The sequence below is a fragment of the Oncorhynchus mykiss genome, chromosome 19 (genome assembly GCF_013265735.2).
Source record: "Oncorhynchus mykiss isolate Arlee chromosome 19, USDA_OmykA_1.1, whole genome shotgun sequence".
NCBI classification, from domain to species: Eukaryota; Metazoa; Chordata; class Actinopteri; order Salmoniformes; family Salmonidae; genus Oncorhynchus; species Oncorhynchus mykiss.
The window spans coordinates 46,355,010-46,381,693 of record NC_048583.1 but is presented as its reverse complement, the minus strand read 5'-3'; the positions used below and the strand labels follow the sequence as shown (position 1 = coordinate 46,381,693).

The following is a 26,684-nucleotide window of genomic DNA, read 5'->3' as shown; positions in this document are numbered from 1 at the left end:
ATCTTAAGGATGATCAATGGAAACAGGATGCACCTGAGCTCAATTTCAAGTCTTATAGCAAAGGGTCTGAATACTAATGTAAATAAGATATTTGTTTTTTTAAATTTGCTAAATATTTTTACTTGTTTTCGCGTTGTCATTATGGGTATTGTGTGTAGATTGAGGAGGAAACAATGTGCATTTAATCCATTTTAGAATAAGGCTGTAACAAAATGTGGAGAAAGGGAAGGGGTCTGAATACTTTCCGAATGCACTGTAAATATTTCAAACTAAAAGCATTGTATTTGGGACCCTAAACCTCAACTAAATGTGGTAATAAATAATTTGGAAGTTGAGCAGGTTGAGGTGACTGAACTGCTTGGAGTAACCCTGGTTTGTAAACTGTCATGGTCAAAACATATTGTTGAACAGTAGCTAAGCGCTGATCTGCCTTTTTAACAACACTATCAACAAGACAGGTCCTACAGGCCCTAGTTTTGTCACACCTGTGCTACTGTTCAGTTGTGTGGTCAGGTGCCACAAAGAGTTCTATGCATAACACTTGTATTTTCATCAACATTTATTATGAGAATTTCTGTAAATTGATATGGCTCTCTGCAAAATCATTGGATGTTTTTGGAACTACTGAACAATGCACCAATGTATACTGAGATTTTTTGATATAAATATGAACTTTATTGAACAAAACATAAATGTATTGTGTAACATGAGTGTCATCTGATGATCATCAAAAGTTAGGGATTAATTATATCGCTATTTCTGATTTTTGTGACTCTTTGGCTGGAAAAATAGCTGTGTTTTTCTGTGACTTGGCTTTGACCTAACATAATCGTTCGTGGTGCTTTCTCCGTAAAGCCTATTTGAAATCGGACACTGTGGTGGGATTAACAAGAAGTGTATCTTTAAAATGGTGTGAAATACTTCTATGTTTGAGGAATTTTAATTATGGGATTTCTGTTGTTTTGAATTTGGCGCCCTGCACTTTCACTGGCTGTTGTCGTATCGATCCCGTTAGCGGGAACTCAGCCCTAAGAAGCTACTAGCACACAGCTTGGACACCCATGCATACGCCACCAGAGGTTTCTTCACAGTCACCAAGTCAAGAAAAGACTATGGGAGGTGCACAGTACTACTTAGTATAAAATGGAGAAGGATGGATGGATTGAGGAGGTTGGAATGGACAAAGCCTGTGTTTTTTGATTTTGTTTCTGAAACGCAAGCAAAGTAGCAAGCTAGACCTCAGGCATTTTACATTGGTAGAATATGACTGTGGCTCCATAGGGTGAAAGCATAAGAATCTGAACCTTTTGCAGTGAAGAATAGCCTACATGGAATCCAATCCATGGGTTTACCTTTGATGCTCCCAGCATGATTTTAACCTACAGTAGTAACCGTTGCATTTGGCTAAATGTCTCTGTAAGACCACGGCTGCTGTGAAGACAGGATCTTCCATCTAGATGACCCTGAGGTCAACATATATCACTGACCACCAGAGACCTCCCAAGAAATGAGCAGTGGCAAGGGGGCAGGTGGCCATGTCTCATGGTGGTCTAACAGAAATGAGCACCCTGATGCTTGTGAATGCTCCTCTTAAGAGCAACGAGTCAATAAAAGGTTTGAAGTGTTGGAGGGTGTGTGTGGGGGAGCATCCCAGTCCTTGGAGATCCTAGCTGTTGTAATCCTAGCTGTGTGTATGTCATCTCTTCCCTTCCAAATTCCTGTGTCACTATCGAGTGTAAGTTTCTACCATTTTCTTTTTTGATACAGACCTTTTTTCTGTTTTCTGTTTTCAGGAAGGAAGTGCAGTATGAAGATTAAACATTTGTTTTTATAATGAAAACAGTCCAAAACAACCTTTGTCATTCGTCTTTTGTCTCTGAAACATGAATTAGGCTATTTCAGTGTACTGGCCAGCCTTTCAGATCTAAGCCTGTAACACAAATCATTAAGTCAGTGTATTTAAACATGGTGCTTAAGGCACTCTGAATAAGAAGCCTGATATGTCAATCGCAGCTATGTAGAGGATTGTGTGCATGTCTGTGCATATTCGTTTGTGTTCCTCTATTGCAGTGATCCCTGAAATTAAAGGAGAGCCGCACACTCTAGGAGCTCAGGTACAAGAATTGAATAACTTAATATATGAAGTGATCCCTCATGGCCTTGGCTGAGACTGAGGTCTCATGTGAGAGGGGTAGTTGGCTATAGGTAATAGTAGTCCTCTGCTTTGCTCAGCTCTAACTGTTGTTCTGTCCTAAGCCTGAGGCATTTAGTCAATCTGGCCTTATACAGAGATCGAGGGAGAGAGCCATTGAGCTGCTCACAGCGTATTCTGGAGTTAAAAGGCTCAAGAAATGAAATGGCAGGGCTCCTATTCATCTCATAATATTACAATATTAGATTAATTGAATGTCATTGTTTCATAGGCCAGAGGGGAACCTACAATAACAAGGAACACTAATAGAATTTCAAATGAACTTTTTGAAGGAACGGTTATGTAGGGAGAGCAGCATTCTGACAAAATGTATCTGATTCTTACTGTTTTGATAACGTTTTTAATAGAGCAGACACAAAAGCTCTTGATGTGCCAATCCCTTCCCTGCATGTACCAACGTTTGTCCTGCTGGATAGATGCCTGGTTTGGCAGATTTTCACATTTTAAGGTGACTGTCCAAAGGCTGAAGCTAGGTTTCCATTGAATTGGTGACAGATTTTCATGCATTCTTGAACATATAAATATTCAAGAATCTGCATTAAGAAAATATGTGCATTTTCCCAACAGTGGTGATTCCACCAAATTGACTTGTTGCGGATACAGATCAGTGCATGACGACTAGTGCACACAATGTACTTTTTCGCTTAAGTTATCATGTACAGAATAAAACTAATGTTCAATAAGTGTTTCCATCGCATTTTCAACTCTACCAATAGTTTTATCACAAAAGCTGTTGCGTTAAATAGCCAATGTGCTTGGTCTGTTAGCATCATGGCAAGGAAACAAAACACAAAGCAGGTTTTACTTATTTATAAAAACAGCCTTAATGTTGAAAATCCACAGTGTTGTCATCCAGAGTCACATTTTATTTATTTCAAGTCTATAGCACATAATATTTAACATACAGCAGGTTTTTAAAGGACCAAAGAGTGTGGTCTGCTTCGTGTTTTCATATTTGCCATAAAAAAAATATTGCGATACTGGTATACTGGCCCTAAAATGTGCCTACTCCAGTCTTGGCATGTGCGCTGTAGCCAACAGCTCGCAGATAGTGTGGGTAGGCTAGTTTACATGATAAGATTATTATGTATAAGAGCGAGAATATTTTTATTAGATTATCATGTCAACAGAATAAGACCCTCTATTTATTGGAAAGGAGCATCACGCTCATCACAGTGCACTTTCACCACCCTGTGGAGTTCATTTCAGCGATAATGCACGAGGGTGTTTTGACATGGACTCTGGTGTTTTATTGCTTTTATACAACGGGTTACCAGTTAATCCCCTTTTCTGACAGCCATTCCAGAAAAAACTTCACTGCCCTACTGATTTCAGCATGTCTAATGTTAATGTTAGGCTCAGGTTTCTGGTCCACTTGCTCTTCTTCTTGTTTCATTTCTTCCTTCTTGTTGGCACCATTCTTCAAATGTTAGTGGATAAAACAAATCTAAAGTAACTTTAAAATCATCCATGACGAGTTACAGGTGCTAAGGCTAGTTGTGGTAGTGCATTGCTTGGTAAGGATAGGCTCTAAAAATGGGAATTCCAAACCACCTGTTGTATAAGAACATAACTTATTTATTCTGTAGCCTAATAAACAACATGGTTTCCCGAGTGGGAGGACCGCACACCATATCATTGCGATATGACGGTTATTATATCAATATTTGCGCATAAAGGTGTTTTCACTAACATTTATCTCATAATTCATTTTACCGACACTAAAAGATCCCACCATGTCGAACGAACAAATTCTGTCGGCATTTATAAAATTGGTATGACTTTACTCGCATATAAACTGAGGATGGAAACGTGGTTAGTATGATAAACCTTGGTCTGAGAAAGTCTGCTCCTTTACCCCCCCCCCCCCCAATCTAAGGAATGGTCACACACAACCAGAGTACAGTTCAATGGCCTTGGAGGATGTTACACAGAAACTGGTGAAGCAAATTAAATGACCTAAAGTAATCATAAACTAATGTCAGAAATATGCCTATCGTCTGTTTCTAGATGGAAGAACGCTGGGCCATCAGTCTGACCTGTCACCTGTATGTCCCCTGTACCTGTCTCTTCTCACCTGTGTCCTCTTTCCTCTCCATAGAGCTGCCAGAGAACTGGACAGACACACGGGAGACCCTGCTGGAGGGCATGGTGTTCCAGCTCAAGTACCTGGGCGTCACGCTGGTGGAGCAGCCCAAAGGAGAGGAGCTCTCCGCAGCCGCCGTCAAGAGGATTGTTGCCACGGTCAGCAACACACACACACACACACACACACACACACACTTGACCTTCGATACTCCCACTCATCCTCTCCCAAGGAGTTGTGCACACCAACCCCTCAAAATGCAAACTCCATTCTATATAGATTCCCTGACCTTTAAAGGCCCTTTTGACAATTTTCCCAAACATACAGTGGATTGTGATCTACTCCTTATATTTTAATACCCGTACCACCACAGTATATAACAGTCCCATTTTATTTTCCCATTAAGTTGTAGCCTTCATTTGAACCAGATGCAATTAGTACTGATGCATCTGTGTGTTGCTTTGGCCAGGGTTATTCTACAGTAAGAGAAAGGCTTATTGTTAATAAATCTGTCAGCTCCACGCTAATTGAATTAGGGAACGCTGATCAGGCCCAGGGCACACAGGACAGAGTCTCATAGGTGACTCACTCTGCTCTCTGTCGCTACCCTGACCAGACTAACAAGGTCCTGACAGTTAATACACTAGGTAGTGTTGTTTTGGACCCAATACTTATTGTATTGACTGGTTGAAAGCAGGATTTTAGAGAATGGCTTAGATGACTGCCTTGAGTCTTTCTACTGCTGTCCTTCTCCTTTCCGGGTGTAAACAAGCTCTGTTGTTGATTGCTCTGCCCAAGGCTCTCTGTCGACATTGTTAAGCACCTGAGTGGTGTTTGTGTGTTATAGAACTCTAACAAGCTGCTTGTCTTGACTCTGTGTGTTAGGGATATCATTAGCAGCTGAGGGGTCTGGATGCATCCCTTCAGACTATAGTATGAAGTTGTCTAATAGATCTGTTTCTCCAGTATAATGATTCATTGTAACTAGAAAGCTGTTATCGTCCCCCAGGGTTTTCTGAATCATGTGTTTTGTTTCTCTGAGGGAAGTGTGTTTAGACTAGGGCGTGTAGGTTTGATTAATGCCTGCTGTTGTCAAGGTTTGGACAAGTTCTGTGTCAGCACTGGAGGAGGTAGCAGAAATGTAAATAGACAATCTAGATATGTACCTTTAGCACAGATTTGCACACTGGCAAGTGTCTCAAATGTTTGTGATTGCATGAGTTGATTTTAAATATTTACAATTGTCTGTCTTTCTAGGCCAAAGCCAGTGGCAAGAAACTCCAGAAAGTGACATTAAAGGTGTCCCCTCGAGGAATCATTCTCTACGACTACGCCTCTAACCAGCTGATTGAGAACATCTCCATATACAGGTTAGTGCTCATGTTTCTCTCTCTCTCTCTGCTTTTCACTGACAGAGAAGAAGATATACTCATGCTCTGGTTGTGAGCAGCTGAAATGTGAAATTCTATCAGGCCAAGTTCAGAATTTTTTTTACTTGCAAAAAAAATAGTTTTTTTCCCCCACCAGAATCTCCCTTCCCTTCCAAGACCATCTCATCTATCACGTTGAGCCTAAAAGTGTTGGGATTTGCGGCGATCTCCTGTCCCTCAAGAGGCCTCTACAACATCTGTGTGTCTGAGCCCTCACCTGGGGTGTGAATACTGACAAATGGGCACACACGATAGCACACGTGCGCAAGCACAACACACACCCTCAATTTCTCCTTTCAAAAACAGAGTGTGACTTGTAACTGCTTAGGTCAAACTTCAATCACTTGTCTAACATTCCACATTTATGAGAAGTGGAGTTTTAACTGGGTCTCAAGGCCAGAACTTGGATTACGCTCTCAGTGACAGAGGGGTTGGCAGAATCACAACTACATCGCTCAACTCTCCATCATACTGAAGCACTAACTATCCAACTATCCGGCTTTTATAGGAGAATTCTTTACACGTTGCATTTTTATATCACTGAGTTATTAGTAAACTAGACATTTGATCTCTGCAGTGATGTTGACAGTTTGAGCAGCAGTGTACTGGTGTGGAAAAGAACAGGGAGGGCAGATGGTCATTCATTATGCCCGTCATCCCTCTTCTCTTGGTCCCCATCCGACTGGCCAAACCACCTGTCAATCAGGTCTTGGGGTGACGATATCACCAATGATGTCATTTCTCTGAACATCTGCAGAACAGAGCATGTTCCAGGGGCCAGCGTTAGAGAAAGAGCAGAACTGTAGTTAAGAGTCCAGGTCCAATCCAATAATGCTAAAACACCACAGGCCCAGGTGGGCTGGGCGGACACAGCAGGCATCAGTCTTTATGGCTGACACGGATGGAGCCGTGGTACGCTGTGGATCAACTACAGATAATGTCCTCAAGTTAAAACTCTTCGCCTGGATCTTTTGAGTGGCTCTCCACCCGCACGCTATAGTGTGTGGGCGGAATCTGTCTGGAATGTGTTGGGTTTATTTGATGTGGAAATTAAAGATTTAAGGGTCTAAATCTGATTGTAGTGTGCTTAAAGGCTCAGTGAAGATGAAGTTGTGTGATAGCCTTGTCTGATCCACGGTGACTCTTAGATTTTTTGGTTTTTATTCAAACTAGTTTGTCTCTCTGTGATCCCCGCCTCAGGATATCCTACTGCACAGCAGACAAGATGCACGACAAAGTGTTTGCCTACATCGCCCAGAGCCAACAGAACGAAACTCTGGAGTGCCACGCCTACCTCTGCACCAAGAGGAAGGTGGTGAGTCCGTGCGTGCCTGTGGGCCCTCTTTCAAATAGTCTCCCTCCAAGGGGGGTTTGTGAATGATTGTGCCACTCCCTCTTTCCTTCCCCTTGTTAATTGAGCTCTGGTCCAAAGGCCACACTTCCTCCCAGCTGCATGAAACAACTTGTAATGAAAAGGAGAAGTTGGACTGCACAGTAGGGAACGACACCTAGGTTAATGTTCCTTCGTCAAGTAGGCCCTAGTTCTGCTCGCATCCGTCATCAATGGATTTTCTTCCCCCCTCTTAAAACACTTAGCCAACATCTTGTTTGTCATACTTATTGTGTTTATTTCCCCCTGCCTCTCTCTCTCTCTCTCTCTTCCCCCCCAGGCCCAGGCAGTGACGTTAACAGTGGCCCAGGCCTTCAGAGTGGCGTTTGAGTTCTGGCAGGCTGCCAAAGAAGGTAGGCATGGTCACCCCGGACGACTAGAGAAGTGTGACGGCTGACTGATATTCTTTGAGCGTAACCGTTCTTATCCTCCTCTCTCCCTTTCCTTCCCCCCTACTCTTTCATTCTTTCACCATGTTGCCCCTTCTCTTTCAGTACACATTTCATTCTCTCCTGTTCACATGCAATGCATGTAGCTATTCTCTGCAACAGCTGCATGAGAGACAATCAAGTGGAGTTTCTCAATCCCACCATAGCTCCTGTACTATGTGGCAACATTAATTGCCACATAGTACGTGGCCCTGACCACTCAGAGGCGTGTGAAATAGTTATCTCCCCAACAGGAAGGTCCACATTTGATTAAAACATTGCCTCTGTTGGCACAACCAGGCCAGAAATGAGAACCTGGCTTAGTTCAGTAAACCCACTATATTAAGGGCAGATTACTCTGGTTAAAGGCTGTTATGTTAAATGTGCAACCAGAGGGAAAAAACTCTCAACCACCTTTACTCCACACACAGAGACGCGTACAAAGCTCTCCCTCGCCCTCCATTTGGCAAATTTGACCATAATTCTAACCTCCTGATTCCTGCTTACAATAAAAAATTAAAGCAGGAAGCACCAGTGACTCGGTCAATAAAAAGTGGTCAGATGAAGTAGATGCTAAATAACAGGACTGTTTTGCTAGCACAGACTGGAATATGTTCCGGGATTCTTCCGATGGCATTGAAGACCTTTTAAACGGGTCAACATTCACAAGGCAGCAGGGCCAGACGGATAACCAGGATGTGTACTGGCAAGGGTCTTCACTGACATTTTCAACCTCTCTCTGTCTGAGTCTGTAATACCAACATGGTTCAAGCACACCACCATAGTCCCTGTGCCCAAGAACACTAAGGTAACCTGCCTAAATGACTACAGACCCGTAGCACTCACGTCTGTAGCCATGAAATGCTTTGAAAGGCTGGTCATGGCTCACATCAGCACCATTATCCCAGAAACCCACTCCGATTTGCATACCGCCCTAACAGATCCACAGATGATACAATCTCTATTGCACTCCACACTGCCCTTTCACACCTGGACAAAAGGAACACCTATGTGAGAATGCTATTCATTGACTACAGTTCAGCTTTCAACACCATAGTGCCCTCAAAGCTCATCACTAAGCTAAGGACCCTGGGACTAAACACCTCCCTCTGCAACTGGATCCTGGACTTCCTGACGGGCCGTCCCCAGGTGGTAAGGGTAGGTAACAACACATCGGCCACGCTGATCCTCAACACTGGGGCCCCTTGGGTGCATGCTCAGTCCCCTCTTCTACTGCCAGTTCACTCATGACTGCACGGCCAGGCACGACTCCAACACCAACATTAAGTTTGCAGATGACACAACAGTGGTAGGCTTGATCAACGACGAGACAGCCTATAGGGAGGAGGTCGGAGACCTGACCGTGTGGCGCATAAACAACAACCTCTCCTGATCAAGACAAAGGATATGATTGTGGACTACAGGAAAAGGAGGACCGAGCATACCCCCATTCTCATCGACGGGCTGTAGTGGAGCAGATTTAGAGCTCCTTGGTGTCCACATCACCAACAAACTAAAATGGTTCAAGCACACAAACAGTGGTGAAGTGGGCACGACAAAACCTATTGCCCTTCAGAAGACTGAAAAGATTTGAAAAGGTCCTCAGATCCTCAACTTTCTACAGCTGCACCATCGAGAGCATCCTGATGAGTTGCATCACTGCCTGGTATGGCAACTGCTCAGCCTCCAACCGCAAGGCACTACAGAGGGTAGTGCTACCGCCCAGTACATCACTGGGGCCAAGCTTCCTGCCATCCATGACCTCTATACTGGGGGCTGTCAGAGGAAGGCCCCAAAAAATTGTCAAAGACTCCAGCCACCCTAGTCATAGACTGTTCTCTCTGCTACCGCATGGCAAGCAGTACCGGATCGCCAAGTCTAGATCCAAGAGGCTTCTAAACAGCTTCTACCCCCAAGCCATAAGACTCCTGAACATCTAGTTAAATGGCTACCCAAACTATTTGCATTGCCCCCTCCCCCCTTACATGTACATCTTACCTCAACTAACCAGTGCTCGTGGACATTGACTCTGTACCGGTACCCCCTGTATATAGCCTCGCTGTTGTTATTTTCTGCTGCTCTTTAATTATTTGTTACTTTTATTTCTTATTTTCTTTAGCTATTTTTCTTAACTGCATTGTTGGTTAAGGGCTTGTAAGGTTGTATTCTGCGTATGTGACAAATTTGATTTGTTATGTTTAATGACAGGAGTTCAGCGAGTCGTAGCCTAGGTTGGTTTGAGTCAATCTGCCCTGTTTCCTGTGTTTTCACTGTGGGCTGTGAGAACATGAGGCAGAAGTGGGAGAGATGGAAGTCACCAATGAGATAGTGAGGCCTACTCCTTCAAACCGAGTGGAAATATTTGTTTCTAGTACATCAATTATTTACTAGGTATGTTGTTTAATATAAGTATTTTTGACTTTGAGCATGTACCAGGCTAAACGTGTGTGTGTGTGTGTGTGCACATTGAAAGTGCTGTTTTAGGAAGGTGTCAAACACCCATGCATGGTTTTCACAGATCAGCAGAACATGTATGTCATTTACTGCATGAATGACTTCTATGTAAATGAGAACTCCTGGGGGTATTCTCTACATGTGTCAGTATTTCTCCCTCTTCACCACTGTATTACCGCCACACCGGCGTGACTTTACTTTCATTCATCTGATGACGGTTATCTAATCAACTAACTACAGTGGCAAGAAAAAGTATGTGAACCCTTTGGAATTACCTGGTTTTCTGCATACATTTATCATAACATTTCATCTGTTCTTCATCTTAGTCACCACAATAGACAAACACAGTATGCTTAAACTAGTAACACAAAATGTTTGTATTTTTCTTGTCTATATTGAATACAGCATTTAAACATTCACAGTGTAGGTTGGAATAAGTATGTGAACCCCTAGGCTAATGACTTTTCCAAAAGCTAATTGGAGTCAGGAGTCAGCTAACCTGGAGTCTAATCAATAAGATGACACTGTAGATGTTGGTTAGAGCTGCCCTGCCCTCCAAAAAACACTCACAAAATGTGAGTTTGCTATTCACAAGAAGCATTACCTGATGTGTACCATGCCTCGAACAAAAGAAATCTCAGAAGACCTAAGATTAAGAATTGTTGACTTGCATTAAGCTGGAAAGGGTTAGAAATGTATCTCTAAAAGCCATGATGTTCATCAGTCCACGGTAGGACCAATTGTCTGTAAATGGAGAAAGTTCAGCACCATTGCTACTCTCCCTAGGAGTGGCCGTCCTGCAAAGATGATTGCAAGAGCACAGTGCGGAGTGCTTTTATGAGGTTATGAAGAACTCTAGTGTCAGCTAAATGCTATCAGAAATCTCTGGAACATGCTAACATCTCTGTTGACGGGTCTACGATACGTAAAACACTAAACAAGAATGGTGTTCATGGGAGGACACCACGGAAGAAGCCACTGCTGTCCAAAAAAACATTGCTGCACGTCTGAAGTTCGCTAAGAGCACCTGGAAAAAGAGCACCTGTTCCACAGCGCTTCTGCAAAATATTCTGTGGACTGATGAAGCTACAGTTGAGTTGTTTGGAAGGAACACACAACACTATGTATGGAGAAAAAAAGCACAGCATACCAACATCAACCTCATCCCAACTGTAAAGTATGGTATGGTAGTAACGTCATGGTTTGGAGCTGCCTCAGGGCCTGGAAAGCTTTCTATCATCGACGGAATAATTAATTAAGGCTATTTGTCCGCCAATTGAAGCTCAACAGAAGTTGGGTGATGCAACAGGACAATGACCCAAAACACAGAAGTAAATCAACAACAGAATGGCTTCAACAGAAGAAAATATACAGTCTGGAGTGGCCCAGTCAGAGTCCTGACCTCAACCCGATTTTTAAAATGCTATGGCATGACCTCGAGAGCGGATCACTCCAGACATCCTAAGAATATTGCTGAACTGAAACAGTTTTGTAAAGATGAATGGTCCATAATTCCTCCTGAACTGAAACAGTTTTGTAAAGATGAATGGTCCATAATTCCTCCTGACGGTTGTGCAGGTTTGAACCGCAACTACAGAAAATGTTTGGTTGAGGTTATTGCTGGAGGATCAAGCAGTTCTTAAATCCAAGGGTTCACATACTTTTTCCACATTACACTGTGAATGTTTACACGGTGTGTTCAATAGACATGAAAATGTAGAATTGTTTGTGTGTTATTAGTTTAAGGAGACTGTGTTTGTCTATTGTTGTGACTTAGATGAAGATCAGATCAAATTTTATGACCAATTTATACAGAAATCCAGGTAATTCTAAAGGGTTCACATACTTTCTCTTGCCACTGTATGTTTAATTGGTACCCGATTTTCTTTTTTATCTTTTATCTTTTTAAAATAGTTAATCGGGTAACAATTAACTCATTATGAATTGGGGCACCACGAGAGCAGTTCTTTAACCTCTTGAGTGTAGGGGGCAGTATTTTGATGTTTGGATGAAAAACATATCCAAATGAAACTACCTATTTCTCAGGCCCAGAATCTAGAATATGCATTTAATTGTCAGATTAGGATAGAAAACACTGTAAAGTTTCAAAAACTGTCAAAATATTGTCTGTGAGTATAACAGAACTGATATTGCAGGTGAAAACCTGGGGAAAATCCAACCAGGAAGTGCTGTTTTTCCTGAAACCTCAGTTCCATTGCATGCCTTCCATCTATTTAAAAGGATATCAACCAGATTCCTTTCTCTATGGCTTCCACATGCTGTGAACAGTCTTTAGACATAGTTTCAGGCTTTTATTCTGAAATGTTAGCGAGAACGATCACATCGTGTCAGTGGATGGCTGGGTGCCAGCAGAGTTTTGCATGCGCAACAGCTTGGAGCAGACATTTTCTCTCTCTCTCCTATTGAAAAAGCTATGGTCCGGTTGAAATATTATCAATAATTTATTGTAAAAACAACCTGAGGATTGATTTATAAAAAACGTTTGACATGTTTCTACGAACTTTACGGATACTTTTTGGAATTTTCGTCTGCCCCGTCGTGACCGCTCGAGCCTGTGGATTTCTGAACAAGACGCACCAACCAAATGGAGGTATTTTGGATATAAAAATAATCTTTATCGAACAAAAGGAACATTTATTGTGTAACTGGAAGTCTCGCGAGTGCAAACATCCGAAGATCATCAAAGGTAAGCAATTCAGACTTTTCTGACTTTTGTGACCATCTACTTTGCTGCTAGCTGTTTGTAATGTTTTGTCTGCTGAGAGAGATGTCCTAACATAAACGTGTGGATAGCTTTTTCTGTAAAGCTTTTTTGAAATCTGACACACCAGGTGGGTTAACAACAAGCTACGCTGTGTTTTGCTATATTGCACTTGTGATTTCATGAAAATTAAATATTTGAAGTAATTTAATTTGAATTTGACGAACATGATCCAAATAAAGGGATGGGTGCGCCAAGAAGTTAAAGAGTTACCATCTCCCGAATTAAACTCTAAAGGTCTTAACTTATCACATCTATAAACAGTCAACTTATTAATCATAACCTTTATCATATAATTCTGAACAGTTGTAACCTCCTGCCTCTGCAAAAACCCCAGCCTTACTTATGATTCAGTACTACACAAATTGGTTTAATTAGAGACAAAATACTTTGGTACATTTAGAAACTACTCTCACAGTAATCATTTTCTTTGCACACAAACTGCCACACATTTGGAGTAAGAACACATGAATGTATTTACATGTAAATGTCTTTGTTTTTCATGTATTTCTGTCAGAACCAGGCCTTCTTGGAAGAAAGGTTGTTGGGCCTTTTTGCGACACGCTTGTAAGGCCCTGATTGTCCAAAAGGGGTCCCCACCCGTCTCTTACTGTTCAGTCCCACCAGGAATTTGCCACATTTTTTGTAATTTCTGGTTCCAAAAATGCTTGATTTTGCGGCAGCTTTTTTCTGAAATTCTGGGATACATTTTGTGATGTTTTTTCTTTTCATATAAAGCAATAAAATGTAATATGTGCTCAGTTTTAGGACAATTTTAAGCATAATACATAACACAAAAACAATTAGAAACATTTAAAGTGTTTATTTTCCTGAACAAATAGGTATTTTTTTTAACAAAAAAGGTGTGGAAGCTAGCTCAGAGTTTCAACATAAGTACACACACTATATGTGCAACTGATATGGAGGAGGATGAAATGGACGATTACATAAAGATATAGACCTAGATGAGCTAGGCCCTTGGTCACCCCCCACCTCTCGTTTTGTTCAGAAAGAGCTGTGTTTATTCAAAAAAAGAAACAGCCCAAAAGAGCACTTTGTCTCTAAGTGTTTTCATGGAAGATGAACTTGAGATATAATATGTCTTAATTGCAGATTGACCAAGGGCCTAGCTCATCTAGGCCTATATCTTAATGTAATCGTCCATTTCATCCTCCTCCATATCAGTTGCTCCACTGCGGAGTCATTGGTTGTGGTACCATAAGTTTTAGAGAGTTTAAAACAGCAAAGCTGACAAATTGCACTCCGTGCTTTGAGCAGCGTCTCCATAGACAGACTGGGGAGAGTAGAGTGCCGACCACCCTACTAAAGTCAAGGTTAGCGGAGTACAAGTTTGAGTAAAATGCCACTCACCTTGATTGGTCAAAATTAGCTCACTCTAGCATAATATGCGCTGATTGGTTGGTTTTGCATTGAATTATGCAATCACAGAATCCTGGAGGGGCTGACTGTTGCTCTCCTTTGCCATCGCCCGGCATCCGGCGACCTGTCGTGTAGTCCTGAACAGAACTACAGAGCTCACTCTACTTCCACTCGCTCTGGAAGATTATTCTTTGAAGATAGGCTAGACAGCCGTGTCAATGATTCTCTGTGGGGTGATGAGAGTAGCGTACTACAGTGATTTGAGAAGAGTAGTAGAATGGTCCCACTTTATTTTACTTTTCTTGATACTTAGAACAGCTAATCAGCCGTACCAGTGATTGTCCAGGAGGTGACTATCGTCTCTACCTCGTGTTGAGATTAAGAGTTCCAACCACTTTAAATGTGAGCTGTAGCTCAATGTCTTTCTGGTCTGATGTTAATTCTTATCCCATCACTTTATACAGTTCATTCAAAAGGAGCGGTTTCACCAGGCTGACACGCTCTCTGACCTCACTCAGGGGGCTACATACTTGTTCAAAGTTATAGAAACAATTTCCTTTTATAGTTTCTAAAATCACATTCCTCTCTTAACAAAAACACTTTAATCATTTTTCATATTTCATGCACAACGTAGAGGATGGACACTTCACACATAGTGTGTGTACTTTTCAAGTTACAATATTTCCTTTAACATTTTTAATGACATCTCAAATTAATAACCAAAATGACATTCTTTAGATCGCCTCTGACCATTCCCCACTTCTATGATAGAAATGTTGTTACAGTATTCACTTTAGAATGTGTTAGAGTTTCGGTGGGAACTTTTCTGTGAAACAAAGGTACATTCCTGTGTGAATTTGGAGAGGGAGATGGCTGCATTTTCTTGTCCTTAATTTACTACAGGGTGTGAGCTGTCAACCCCCCACCAGCTCCCTTCTCCCACCTGTAGGTGAAAGGGTGTCTGGCCAAAGTAATTTATTGCGAAGCTGATCTGACCTATTTGGATCTTTACTGGACAGTCATGACAGTCCCCCTCCTTGGAAGGATTTGGCAAGTTGCAACCTGGTAGGATTTCTGCAAGCAGCAGACCACTACAAGAATGGCCATGGTTGTGGATCTTCTTTCCAGACCCGTCGTCTGGTTGTCCAGGCTGGTGGATCTAGGCAGTAACTTAGACATACGTTAACTTCTTGCGTCGAGCAATCCCGTATCCGGGAGCGTAATCATAGCCTCAAGCTCATTAGCATAACGCAACGTTAACTATTCATGAAAATCGCAAATGAAATGAAATAAATATATTGGCTCACAAGCTTAGCCTTTTGTTAACAACACTGTCATCTCAGATTTTCAAAATATGCTTTTCAACCATAGCTACACAAGCATTTGTGTAAGAGTATTGATAGCTAGCATAGCATTAAGCCTAGCATTCAGCAGGCAACATTTTCACAAAAACAAGAAAAGCATTCAAATAAAATAATTTACCTTTGAAGAACTTCGGATGTTTTCAATGAGGAGACTCTCAGTTAGATAGCAAATGTTCCGTTTTTCCAAAAATATTATTTGTGTAGGAGAAATCGCTCCGTTTTGTTCATCACGTTTGGCTAAGAAAAAACCCCGAAAATTCAGTCATTACAACGCCAAACTTTTTTCCAAATTAACTCCATAATATCGACAGAAACATGGCAAACGTTGTTTAGAATCAATCCTCAAGGTGTTTTTCACATATCTATTCGATGATAAGTCATTCGTGGCATTGAGTTTCTCCTCTGAAGCAAATGGAAAAATGCACGCAGCTGGAGATTACGCAATAATTGCAACGGAGGACACCAAGCGAGCACCTGGTAAATGTAGTCTCTTATGGTCAATCTTCTAATGATATGCCTACAAATACGTCACAATGCTGCAGACACCTTGGGGAAACGACACAAAGTGTAGGCTCATTCCTTGCGCATTCACAGCCATATAAGGAGACATTGGAACACAGCACATTCAAAATCTGGGGCATTTCCTGTTTGAAATTGCATCTTGGTTTCGCCTGTAGCATCAGTTCTTTGTCACTCACAGATAATATCTTTGCAGTTTTGGAAACGTCAGAGTGTTTTCTTATTATATGCATAGTCGAGCATCTTTTCGTGACAAAATATCTTGTTTAAAACGGGAAAGTTTTTTTATCCAAAAATTAAAAGAGCGCCCCCTATATCGAAGAAGTTAATAACACACAACACTCACAAAATACATCATTACATTTCTTCCCCAAATGAGCGTCGTTGTGGCACTAACTGGTGGTCGTATGGGGAACTTGTTTGTAACGCTATCACTCAAAGAAAATGAAATAAAAATGTATAAAAACACAAACAAAAAATATACAAACTATATATTTACCACACCTTAATCATCTAGTTGGACTATATTCTATATACATCAGTGGTTAAGGGCGCTGTACTGCAACGCCAGCTGTGCCATCAGAATCCCTGGGTTCGCGCCCAGGCTCTGTCGTAACCGGCCGCGACCGGGTGGCCTAGCGTCGTCCGGGTTAGGGAGGGATTGGTCGGTAGGGATCTCCTTGTCTCATCGCGCACCAGCGACTCCTGTGGCGGGCCGGGCGCAGTGCGCGCTAGCCAAGGTTGCCAGGTGCACGGTGTAGCCTCCGACACATTGGTGCGGCTGGCTTCCGGGTTGGATGCGCAGCTGTGTTAAGAAGCAGTACGGCTGGTTGGGTTGTGTATCGGAGGACGCATGACATTCAGCCTTCGTCTCTCCCGAGCCCGTACGGGAGTTGTAGCAATGAGACAAGATAGTAGCTACTACAACAATTGGATACCACGAAATTGGGGAGAAAAAGGGGTAAAATTCAAAAAAACAAAAAAATAACAGTGTGTCAGTAAGAATCTGTGCCGACCTCAAGCCATATGCCAAGAGGGGGCCTGTAGATGTTTTGCCACAACCATTGTAGTGGCGATGGGTATGAAGGAGTTTATTTCATAGCGACATTATTCACAGAGGAACTAACCTCACGGCGGAAGTACTCAATAACAACTGAACCAGTCTTACTTGGTGTGATCATGGTACATGAATTCTAATAACTTTCCTCCTGAATGGAGGGTTCTATTTATTAGCGGCATGTGTGTTAATGATCAGAAGAGTGTTTTGAAGATTCCCTTCCATGTGTTGCAATCTGAGTGACTACTACCTCATCTGTTATCAAGGGCAATTTGAATTCTTACTGATTGTGGCTGGACTGACTGTTGCTGGCATTGGTACCCAAGGGGACCAGCTACTCTACCAATTGCTTGCGTAATGTTATCCTACCGGAACACGTTACCATTTTTTTGTGGGTGGTGGAAAGCCCGTGTGGGACACCTCAGTGATATCTCAAGGTGCAGTCTAAAGTTATCCCTGTCGAGGGGCTTGTCCGCTCCTCTTTGTTCTCATGGGAAAGTTTACAAGATTTGATTTGATTCCTGATCGGGCAGCCTCGTACAGTGTTGCATGTAGAGGCTCATAATGGGTCTGGGCCTGTATTCCCCCCCCTTTGTTTCTCGGGACCCCCCCCCCCACCAGCAGTTGGTGTTGGTGTCCCAGATACAAGTCTGCTGATGGGTGAACGAGCGATAGGTTTTGGAAGTGTAGTTTCAGCATAAGTCGCTTTGTGAGAGATGACATGGATTTTTCCCCCCTGCCCGTTTCGAGACAGGTGCATGCTAATTTTCATGTACACTAGCCTAGCCCATAGGCCTATATGTTTTGATAAGGTTTGTATCGCAACGAAAGTGGCAAAATAAATTCTTAAAATTAAGATTATGAATCTGCTTTACAACAGGTGTAGAGCCTAACTGCCACACAAAGGGAACGCAAATTCGAGGCCATTATCTTGTGCTTGTCAAATTGTGAATGAGAGACTGATGAAATGTGTCCAGCCTGCGCAAATAACATGCAGCGCTCATGCCTTTCCTGCAACTTTTTTCAAATTGTCATTAGTGTCGCATCATGCAGACATAGAATGTATTAAAAATGCAAATGTTGGGCTGAAGTTGCATAAATAACTCTAAATAAAGCATATAGGAAGACCTGTTTCTTTGTTAACCGTTAACACAGAATAGCCACATGTGCTCACTCCCTCAAATCTTTTGGAGAAAATATCCTTTATATTTTATTCAGCTATTTTCAATTGTATTCTTCATACTATAAAATATGGAATTCTAAGCAAATCTTGTCTGCTAAATGTGACCAACCTGCTCGTCTTTGGCAAAATTTGAAATTGTTTTTATATTGGATAAAAGTAGAGACTCTGAGCTAGAAAATGTTATAATCATACACTACAGTTGAAGAACAATGGGAAAGTAATTCTGCTTTGAAAGTTGATAAACATGTAACCTCACTTTTGAGAAAATGGCCATTGAATGTTTTGGTACACCTACTGGAGGGCTCTTTGTCTACATCCATTCAGCATCGTTCACACCCTCTAAAGCCTTAGCCTCACCCATCTCTACAAGGATTCACATGAGGCCATGTACTAAACAACCAAAGATTTCAAGACTAAAGGCTGGTTTATACTCCGGGTGTGTACGTACATTTAATCTGGAGTGCCAGAGTGTGCTCTGGGCATTCATAAACTTGTCAGATTGTTCGTTGGTAAATTCAGAGCATTTAGTTTTCGAAGCGTTCAGAGCGCACACTGGACGCTCTGGCCGGGGAGTAGGGTTGATCCGAGCATTCTGCCCTAACAGCAGTCAAGCACCCACGCTAACTGGCTAATGTTGGCTAGCTTACTAACTACTTACAGAGAACAGCTCACTCTGACCATTTTACTTGCCCTAGCAGAGCTGGTTAGGCTATTTTTATGTTATCCAGAGCATTGGTGACTGCAACTGTGCTGCTGGCAACAATTTAATTACGCTTTTTTGCCAACGTTTACTGACCCGGTCATATTCAAGGGGTGTTGAGTGTTAGTAAATTCATCAGTTATTCTGCGCTCTAGCACACTCAAACGAGAGTGCTCTGAAATCGGAGTAGATAGCCAGAGCGACTTTACCAGCTACGTCTGTCGACAGTTGTCCAGTGACATCTTGAACGTACTATTGAAACGGTTACTTGTTACATGTCTTTTGTTTAGACATGTAGCTAGCTAGCTAAATAGTGATCCATAATTCCAACTCATAATGTTACTACCCTACATGAATCTGCAAGAAGCTAACCAACCAGGTTCAATGTTAGCTAGCTAACATTAGGCTATAACTAGCAATGCAAATGTCTCTGATATACAAATAATATAACTACACAAATCATACACGTAATGTTAGCTAGCGAGCCAGCCAGCTGACGTTAGCTAGCTAACTGTACACTTTTGGGATTCCTTTGTATGCATTTTGAACAAGGGGAACAGGTGGATTACTGAATCAAGCACGCCAACTAAACTGACTTTTTGGGATATAAAGAAGGATTTTATCAAACAAAACGACCATTTGTTATGTAGCTGGGACCCTTGGGATTGCAATAAACTTCATCCAAACAAGTCAAACAACATTTCTAATCAATCCTCAGGTACCCTAATATGTAAATAAACTATACAATTTAAGATGGAGAACAGTATGTTCATTACCGTGTGCCCTCATCCACGCACGCCACAAGACATCAGTCAAAATGAGAACCACCTAGAAAAACTACAAATTCTAGCTCATTTTTCAAAAAACAAGCCTGAAACTCTTTCTAAAGACTGACATCTAGTGGAAGCCCTAGGAACTGCAATCTGGGAGGTATTCCTTTTATTTTCCCATAAACAAGCATTTGAATGGGCAGACACCTCAAAAACAAAAAATCCGTATGGATTCTCCTTGGGTTTAAGCCTGTCTTATAGGTTCTGTTATACTCAGACATTATTTTAACAGTTTTAGAAACTTCTGAGTGTTTTCTATTCAAAACTACCAATTATATGCATATCCTAGCATCTGGGCCTGAGTAATAGGCAGTTTACTTTGGGCACCTCAGTCATCCGAACTTCCGAATACTGCCCCCTATCCCGAAGAAGTTATATAACAGCCTTCTGTGTGTTCTCGTTTTGACTCCGTCTGCGTATTTGCAATCAAACGGCAGACTTTTCTCCATCTCCTTAGCTATCATACTCTAATTCCACTGATTTCAAAACTCGGTCCTCCAGAAAATGGAGAGCAACTCTTATGCAGTTCTACAACATGATATCTTTCAATAAAGCCGTGTTAGAAAGGATTACCTACACATACTGACCAGCTCATGTTATAGACAGAAGCATGCTAAATGGCAGACCAATCTGAACTCATCTGTTGGCATGTCCAGCACACTCATTATCTCAGCTAATCATGGCTAGCGTGAAGGTTGCCTAGTTTCCTGAAACAAGTCACAAAGGAACTAGTGTAGAGGTCGACTGATTAATCGGAGTGGCCGAATTAATTAGGGCCGATTTCAAGTTTTCATAGCAATCGGTAATCGGCATTTTTGGACACCGATTAAGGCCGATTACATTGCACTCCACAAGGAGACTGCGTGGCAGGCTGACTACCTGTTATGCGACTGCAGCAAGGAGCCATGGTAAGGTGCTAGCTAGCATTAAACTTATCTTATAAAAAACAATCAATCTTCACATAATCACTAGTTAAATACACATGGTTGATGATATTACTAGTTTATCTAACTTGACCTGCGTTGCGTATAATCGATGCGGTGCCTGTTAATTTGTCATTGAATCACAGCCTATTTCGCCAAACGGGTGACTTAACAAGCGCATTCACGAAAAAAGCACTGTTGTTGCACCAATGTGTACCTAACCATAAACACCAACGCCTTTCTTAAAATCAATACACAAGTATATATTTTTAAACCTGCATATTTAGTTAATATTGCCTGCTAACATTAATTTCTTTTAACTAGGGAAATTGTCACTCTGTGCAAGCAGAGTCAGGGTATATGCAGCAGTTTGGGCCGCCTGACTCATTGCGAAATGTGTGAAGACCATTTCTTCCTAACAAAGACCGTAATTAATTTGCCAGAATTTTACATAATTATCACATAACATTGAAGGTTGTGCAATGTTTTCGAAATGATCGTTTCCGGATTTGACCATATTAATGACCTAAGACTCATATTTCTGTGTAATATTATAATTAAGTCTATGATATAATATATAATATATATATTAATTAACGATCAATTACTGTGAGACTGGCAGATATTTGCGAGACAATTACCAGCTGACAATTTCTTGACCGCCAGAGCCCTATTCACACCTCCATATAGCACTTACTATGTTGTCTTCTGAACATAGTGCCTTAGAATCAGAGGTCCATTCTTCTTGTTTGATTATAAAATGATTAATCTTATCAAGATTCAGTTGCAACAAGCATACAGTTATATTTTGTTTCAAAATGTATTTTGGGACTGTGTATCTAGTCTGGCAACTAGATCTAGAGGGCTGCATAGACCTGCGGGTCCCAACAGAGATCATTGCGGGCTCGCTCTGCATTTTCGGGTGGTCAGACAACTTTGGGATGACATTTTACTTTTGTCCCTCATATTTTTTGGAAACGGTCGTTTTAATGCTTTGTATGCGTTTGTAGCCTTTGACGCATTATTCACACACACTCAGAATTTGCTTCTTCAATTTCAGTAGCCTACCTCTCCTACAGTAGTTTGGCGTGCGAGATCAAGTGCGTCCTACATTAGGCTATATGTGTGGTCTCAATGAAATAGAGTAGGCTGCATATGCATGGACTGAGAATCATGTGGCAGTTATCTTTCCAAGGAAATGAACTTAAATATGATTAGGTTGTAGTTTACTACAGTGTCTGTAAATAAATATTGATAATGCAGAGAAGTAGAGGGCACTCAACCAACGTGAGTTGAGGTGCTATCAAAAAATTGCAACGTGCGGACCATGGTGAGTGAGCGTTGCACATTTTTCCTTTTCAATAAATATTTATTACCCACTTAATTGTCTTTGCCTACAAATTTTCCCACTCCTAAAAGATAGGCTACGTATTTGCAAAACTTAGTTCAAGAGAAAGTGCAAGCGTCTGCTCTCTCTCCAACTCTGCTCCCTTGAAACTATATCTAGTCTAATAACTGAAAACCAGCGGGAGTGGACAGGTGTGGTATGAAAAGCTGCAGGTTTTAGTGGGAGTGGATGTAGAACTCCATCCCGCTCAAACATCTACCTAGATCCTTGTGAAGTTCCTGTTTTTCTTGTCTAAACCCCTCATTCTGTTTGTCACTGTCTGAGATGAGGGGGTGAGGGGGGGGGGGGGGGGGGAGTATGTGACAATGGCAGTTCAGTCCTGTCTGTGACAGCTGGGTGCCTGTGCAGTTGATCCTGTCTCAGAGAGTGAAGAAGAGGTTAATTATTCATCCCTTTACACCCCCTAGCCTTTCATTTACTCCCCCCTTTTTAGTGGTTTTGGACAGGAGAAGGTTGTGTTTACCACAGAGCCTTTTGATAGTGTTTTAATTTGGATGCATTTCCATTTTATTTCATTATTTTTTAGAGATCAAGGCAGCAGAGGACTGTTTAGTTTCCCCGCTTCTGTGTTCCACTCTGCATTTCAAAAATGAATATTAAAGCTGCAAATTAGGAGTGCAGACTTTTCTCCCCTTGCGCTCTCTCCTCGTCCTCTCAATCTCACCCCCCTTGTCCCTTGTCAGAGTTTGCTCAGACTCCAAGCCATCAGGAGTGCTAACCCCTCTGATGTGCTGGGCTGTGTCTTGTCTTGTTCTACACAATGTGGCTGATGAGGGAGAGGAGTAGAAAGGAGTGGGGCTTTGGGGAGATATCAAAGGAAGTAGTTGTGTTCTCTTGTGGCAGAAGGAGATAGAACTAAAAACTAAAAAGCTTTGAGACTGCTCCATGAGTTACATGGCCCTAGAGGATTGTGGGTAGGAACATCAGGGTGGTTGTCTCTTTGCTGAACATCATTGCACCCCCACCCCGCCATATTTCTGTAAACTGCATCCCTGACCCAAATATTTATAAGCTCTCATCTCTCTGCATGAGAAATAGTGATTTGAAGTGTATTTTACAGTAAACACATAGCTTTGATTTTGCCTCTCAATATTATTTTGAATTGTTTCAATGCTTGACACTCTCTCTCACAACCTATCTGGGGTCTATCCAGTTCAGTGGAAATAAGCGTGCAGTCACCCAGGGAATGGTTTAGAACCCAGTCACCACTCAGACACCTTGGCTCTCCTGGAGAATGGGATTCACAGAAGGGGGGGCTATGTTTTTTTTATGCTTCAGCTGGACGATGGCTAAGGAATCCTAAAAAGGCTTTAATGTAACCAATGCCCTTGAGGGACAGGCTGAGATGTACTTTTAATCTCCACTGACGGTAATGGAAGCATTAGGTACAGTAGGTCAGCAGCCAGGCCTTTTAAGAATGACCAAGCCTGCTCAGATACTGTGTTTTAGTTTTCTAGAGTGCATAACAAGTATGTGTTTGTGCGTCAAGAAAATAACTCACCATTTATCATAGGGGAATGGAGACATGCATGCAATGCATACCCATAGTGGATATGTTCGGTGCATTCAGAAAGTATTCAGACCCCTTCCCTTTTTACACATTTGGTATGTTACAGCCTTATTCTAAAATTGATTAGATAATCTTTTCCCCTCATCAATCTACACACAATACCCCATAATGACAAAGCGAAAATAGGATTTGGAAAATTTTGCACATTTTATTACAAATAAAAAACAGAAGTACATTTCTCTGGGAGAACCTTCCGGAAGGACAACCATCTCTGCAGCACTCTACCAATCAGGACTTTATATAAGCCACTCGGTAAAAGGCAAATGACCGCCCACTTGGAATTTGCCAAACGGCACCTAAAGGACTCTCAGACCATGAGAAACAAGATGGTCTGATGAAACCAAGATTGAACTTTTTGGCCTGAATGCCAAGCGTTATGTCTGGAGGAAACCTGGCACCATCCTTACAGTGAAGCATGGTGATGGCAGCATCCTGCTGTGGGGATGTTTTTCAGCAACAGGGACTGGGAGACTAGTCAGGATCGAGGGAAAGATGAACGGAGCAAAGTACAGAGAGATCCTTGATGAAAACATGCTCCAGAGTGCTCAGGACCTCAGACTGGGGTCAAGGTTCACCTTCCAACAGGACAATGAGCCTGATCACACAGCCAAGACAACCCAGGAGTGGCTTTGAGACAAGTCTCTGAATGTCCTTGAGTGGCCCAGTAGGAGCCCAGACTTGAACCCATCTAACATGTCTGGAGAGACTTAAATAGCTGTGCAGCGACGCTTCCCATCCAACCTGACAGAGCTTGAGAGGATCTGCAGAGAAGAATGTGAGAAACTCACCAAATACAGGTGTGCCCAGCTTGTAGCATCATACCCAAGAAGACTGCTTCTACACCTGCATTGCTTGCTGTTTGGGGTTTTAGGCTGGGTTTCTGTACAGCACTTTGAGATATCAGCTGAACGAAGGGCTATATAAATACATTTGATTTATTTGTAATCGCTGTAAATGGTCTGAAATACTTATGTAAATGTGATAAAGTGCCTTGCAAAAGTATTCATGCCCTTAGGATTTTCCTATTTTGTTGCCTTACAACCCGGAATTAAAATCTATTTTTGGGGGGTTTGTATCATTTGATTTACTTAACATGCCTACCACTTTGAAGATGCAAAATATTTTTTTATTGTGAAAGAAAGACAAAAAAACAGAACTTGAGCGTGCATAACTATTCACCCCCCCCCCCCCCCCCCCCCCAAAAAAAGTAGAGCCACCTTTTGCAGCAAGTCTTTTGGGATATGTCTCTATAAGCTTGGCACATCTATCCGCTGGGATTTTTGCCCATTCTTCAAGGCAAACTGCTCCAGCTCCTTCAAGCTGGATGAGTTCCTGCTGGTGTACAGCAATCGTTAAGTCATACTACGGATTCTCAGTTGGATTGAGGTCTGGGCTTTGACTAGGCCATTCCAAGACATTTAAATGATTCCCCTTAAACCACTTGAGTGTTGCTTTAGCAGTACGCTTAGGGTCATTGTCCTGCTGGAAGGTGAACCTCTGTCCCAGTCTCAAATCTCTGGAAGACTGAAACAGGTTTCCCTCAAGAATTTGCCTGTATTTAGCGCCATCCATCATTACTTAAATTCTGACCAGTTTCCCAGTCCCTGCCAATGGAAAAACATCCCCACAGCATGATGCTGCCACCACCATGCTTCCATGCTGGGGATGGTGTTCTCAGGGTAATGAGAGGTGTTGAGTTTGCACCAGACAGCATTTTCCTTGATGGCCAAAAGCTCAATTTTAGTCTCATCTGACCAGAGTACCTTCATCCATATGTTTGGGAGATCTCCCACATGCCTTTTGGCAAACACCAAACGTGTTTGCTTATTTTTTTTCTTTAAGCAATCATCCCATCCCTGAGGCCCTCAGGGATGGGATGATATTTAATGGGCAGGCTATTCATATAGCCCAGGGCAGGTGACTATGTCAATCTGGTGCTTGATAAGCCTCCTCTGTCTACAGCTCTATCCACCATCCTTCCCTCACGCTGGTTACAGTCTTTAATCTCCTGAAGATACTCACGTAGACATTATCAACACTTCAGTAGGAAGTAATGGTGATCTGTTTTTCTCTGGATCTTGTCTCTCTTATTTGAGCTATTTGTTTTTCAAATATATTTTGCACTGTGGAATGTTAAGGAGATCAGTGACTTCTGCCATGGACACGTGAGAAGTCCAACAGCAGGAAACACTGTTTGTTTGAAAAGTGTGAAGGATTTGGGCTTTTTTTCTGGCTACTCTTCCATAAATCCTAGCTCTGTGTAGTGTACGGTTTAAAGTGGTCCTATGGACAGATACTCCAATCTCCGCTGTGGAGCGTTGCAGCTCCTTCAGGGTTATCTTTGGTCTCTTAGTTTCCTCTCTGGTTAATGCCCTCCTTGCCTGGTCTGTGAGTTTTGGTGGGCGGAACTCTCTTTGCAGGTTTGTTGTGGTGCCATATTCTTTCCATTTTTTAATAATGGATTTAATGGTGCTCTGTGGAATGTTCAAAGTTTCTGATATTTTTTTATAACCCGACCCTAATCTGTACTTCTCCACAACTTTGTCCCTGACCTGTTTGGAGAGCTCCTTGGTCTTCATGGTGCCCCTTGCTTAGTGGTGTTGCAGACTCTGGGGCCTTTCAGAACAGGTGTGTATATATACTGAGATCATGTGACACTTAGATTGCACACAGGTGGACTTTATTTAACTAATTATGTGACTTCTGAAGGTAATTGGTTGCACCAGATCTTACCACTTTTCATTGTTTTTTTTATTTTTTTATTTTCTGAAACAAGTTATTTTTTTAATTTCACTTGACCAATTTGGACAATTTTGTGTATGTCCATTACATGAAATACAAATAAAAATCCATTTAAATTACAGGTTGTAATGCAACAAAATAGGAAAAACGCCAAGGGGGGTGAATACGTTTGCAAGGCACTGTATTTCAGTTTTTTAACTTTTAATACATTTGCAAACATTTCTAA

General features: G+C 41.9%; 1 protein-coding gene across 3 annotated transcripts in view; it reads left to right on the top strand.

Moving 5' to 3' along the window:
- The window catches only part of LOC110498005 (low density lipoprotein receptor adapter protein 1-B), an 82,444-nt gene that overhangs the window by 33,898 nt on the left and 21,862 nt on the right, over positions 1-26,684 (top strand). For all 3 annotated transcript variants that reach the window (XM_036954934.1, XM_036954933.1, XM_036954935.1), the window contains exons 2-5: positions 4,314-4,456; positions 5,556-5,668; positions 6,929-7,043; positions 7,399-7,471. In XM_036954934.1, coding sequence (XP_036810829.1) covers positions 4,314-4,456; positions 5,556-5,668; positions 6,929-7,043; positions 7,399-7,471 — 444 coding nt within the window. The remainder of the gene's footprint in view (positions 1-4,313; positions 4,457-5,555; positions 5,669-6,928; positions 7,044-7,398; positions 7,472-26,684) is intronic.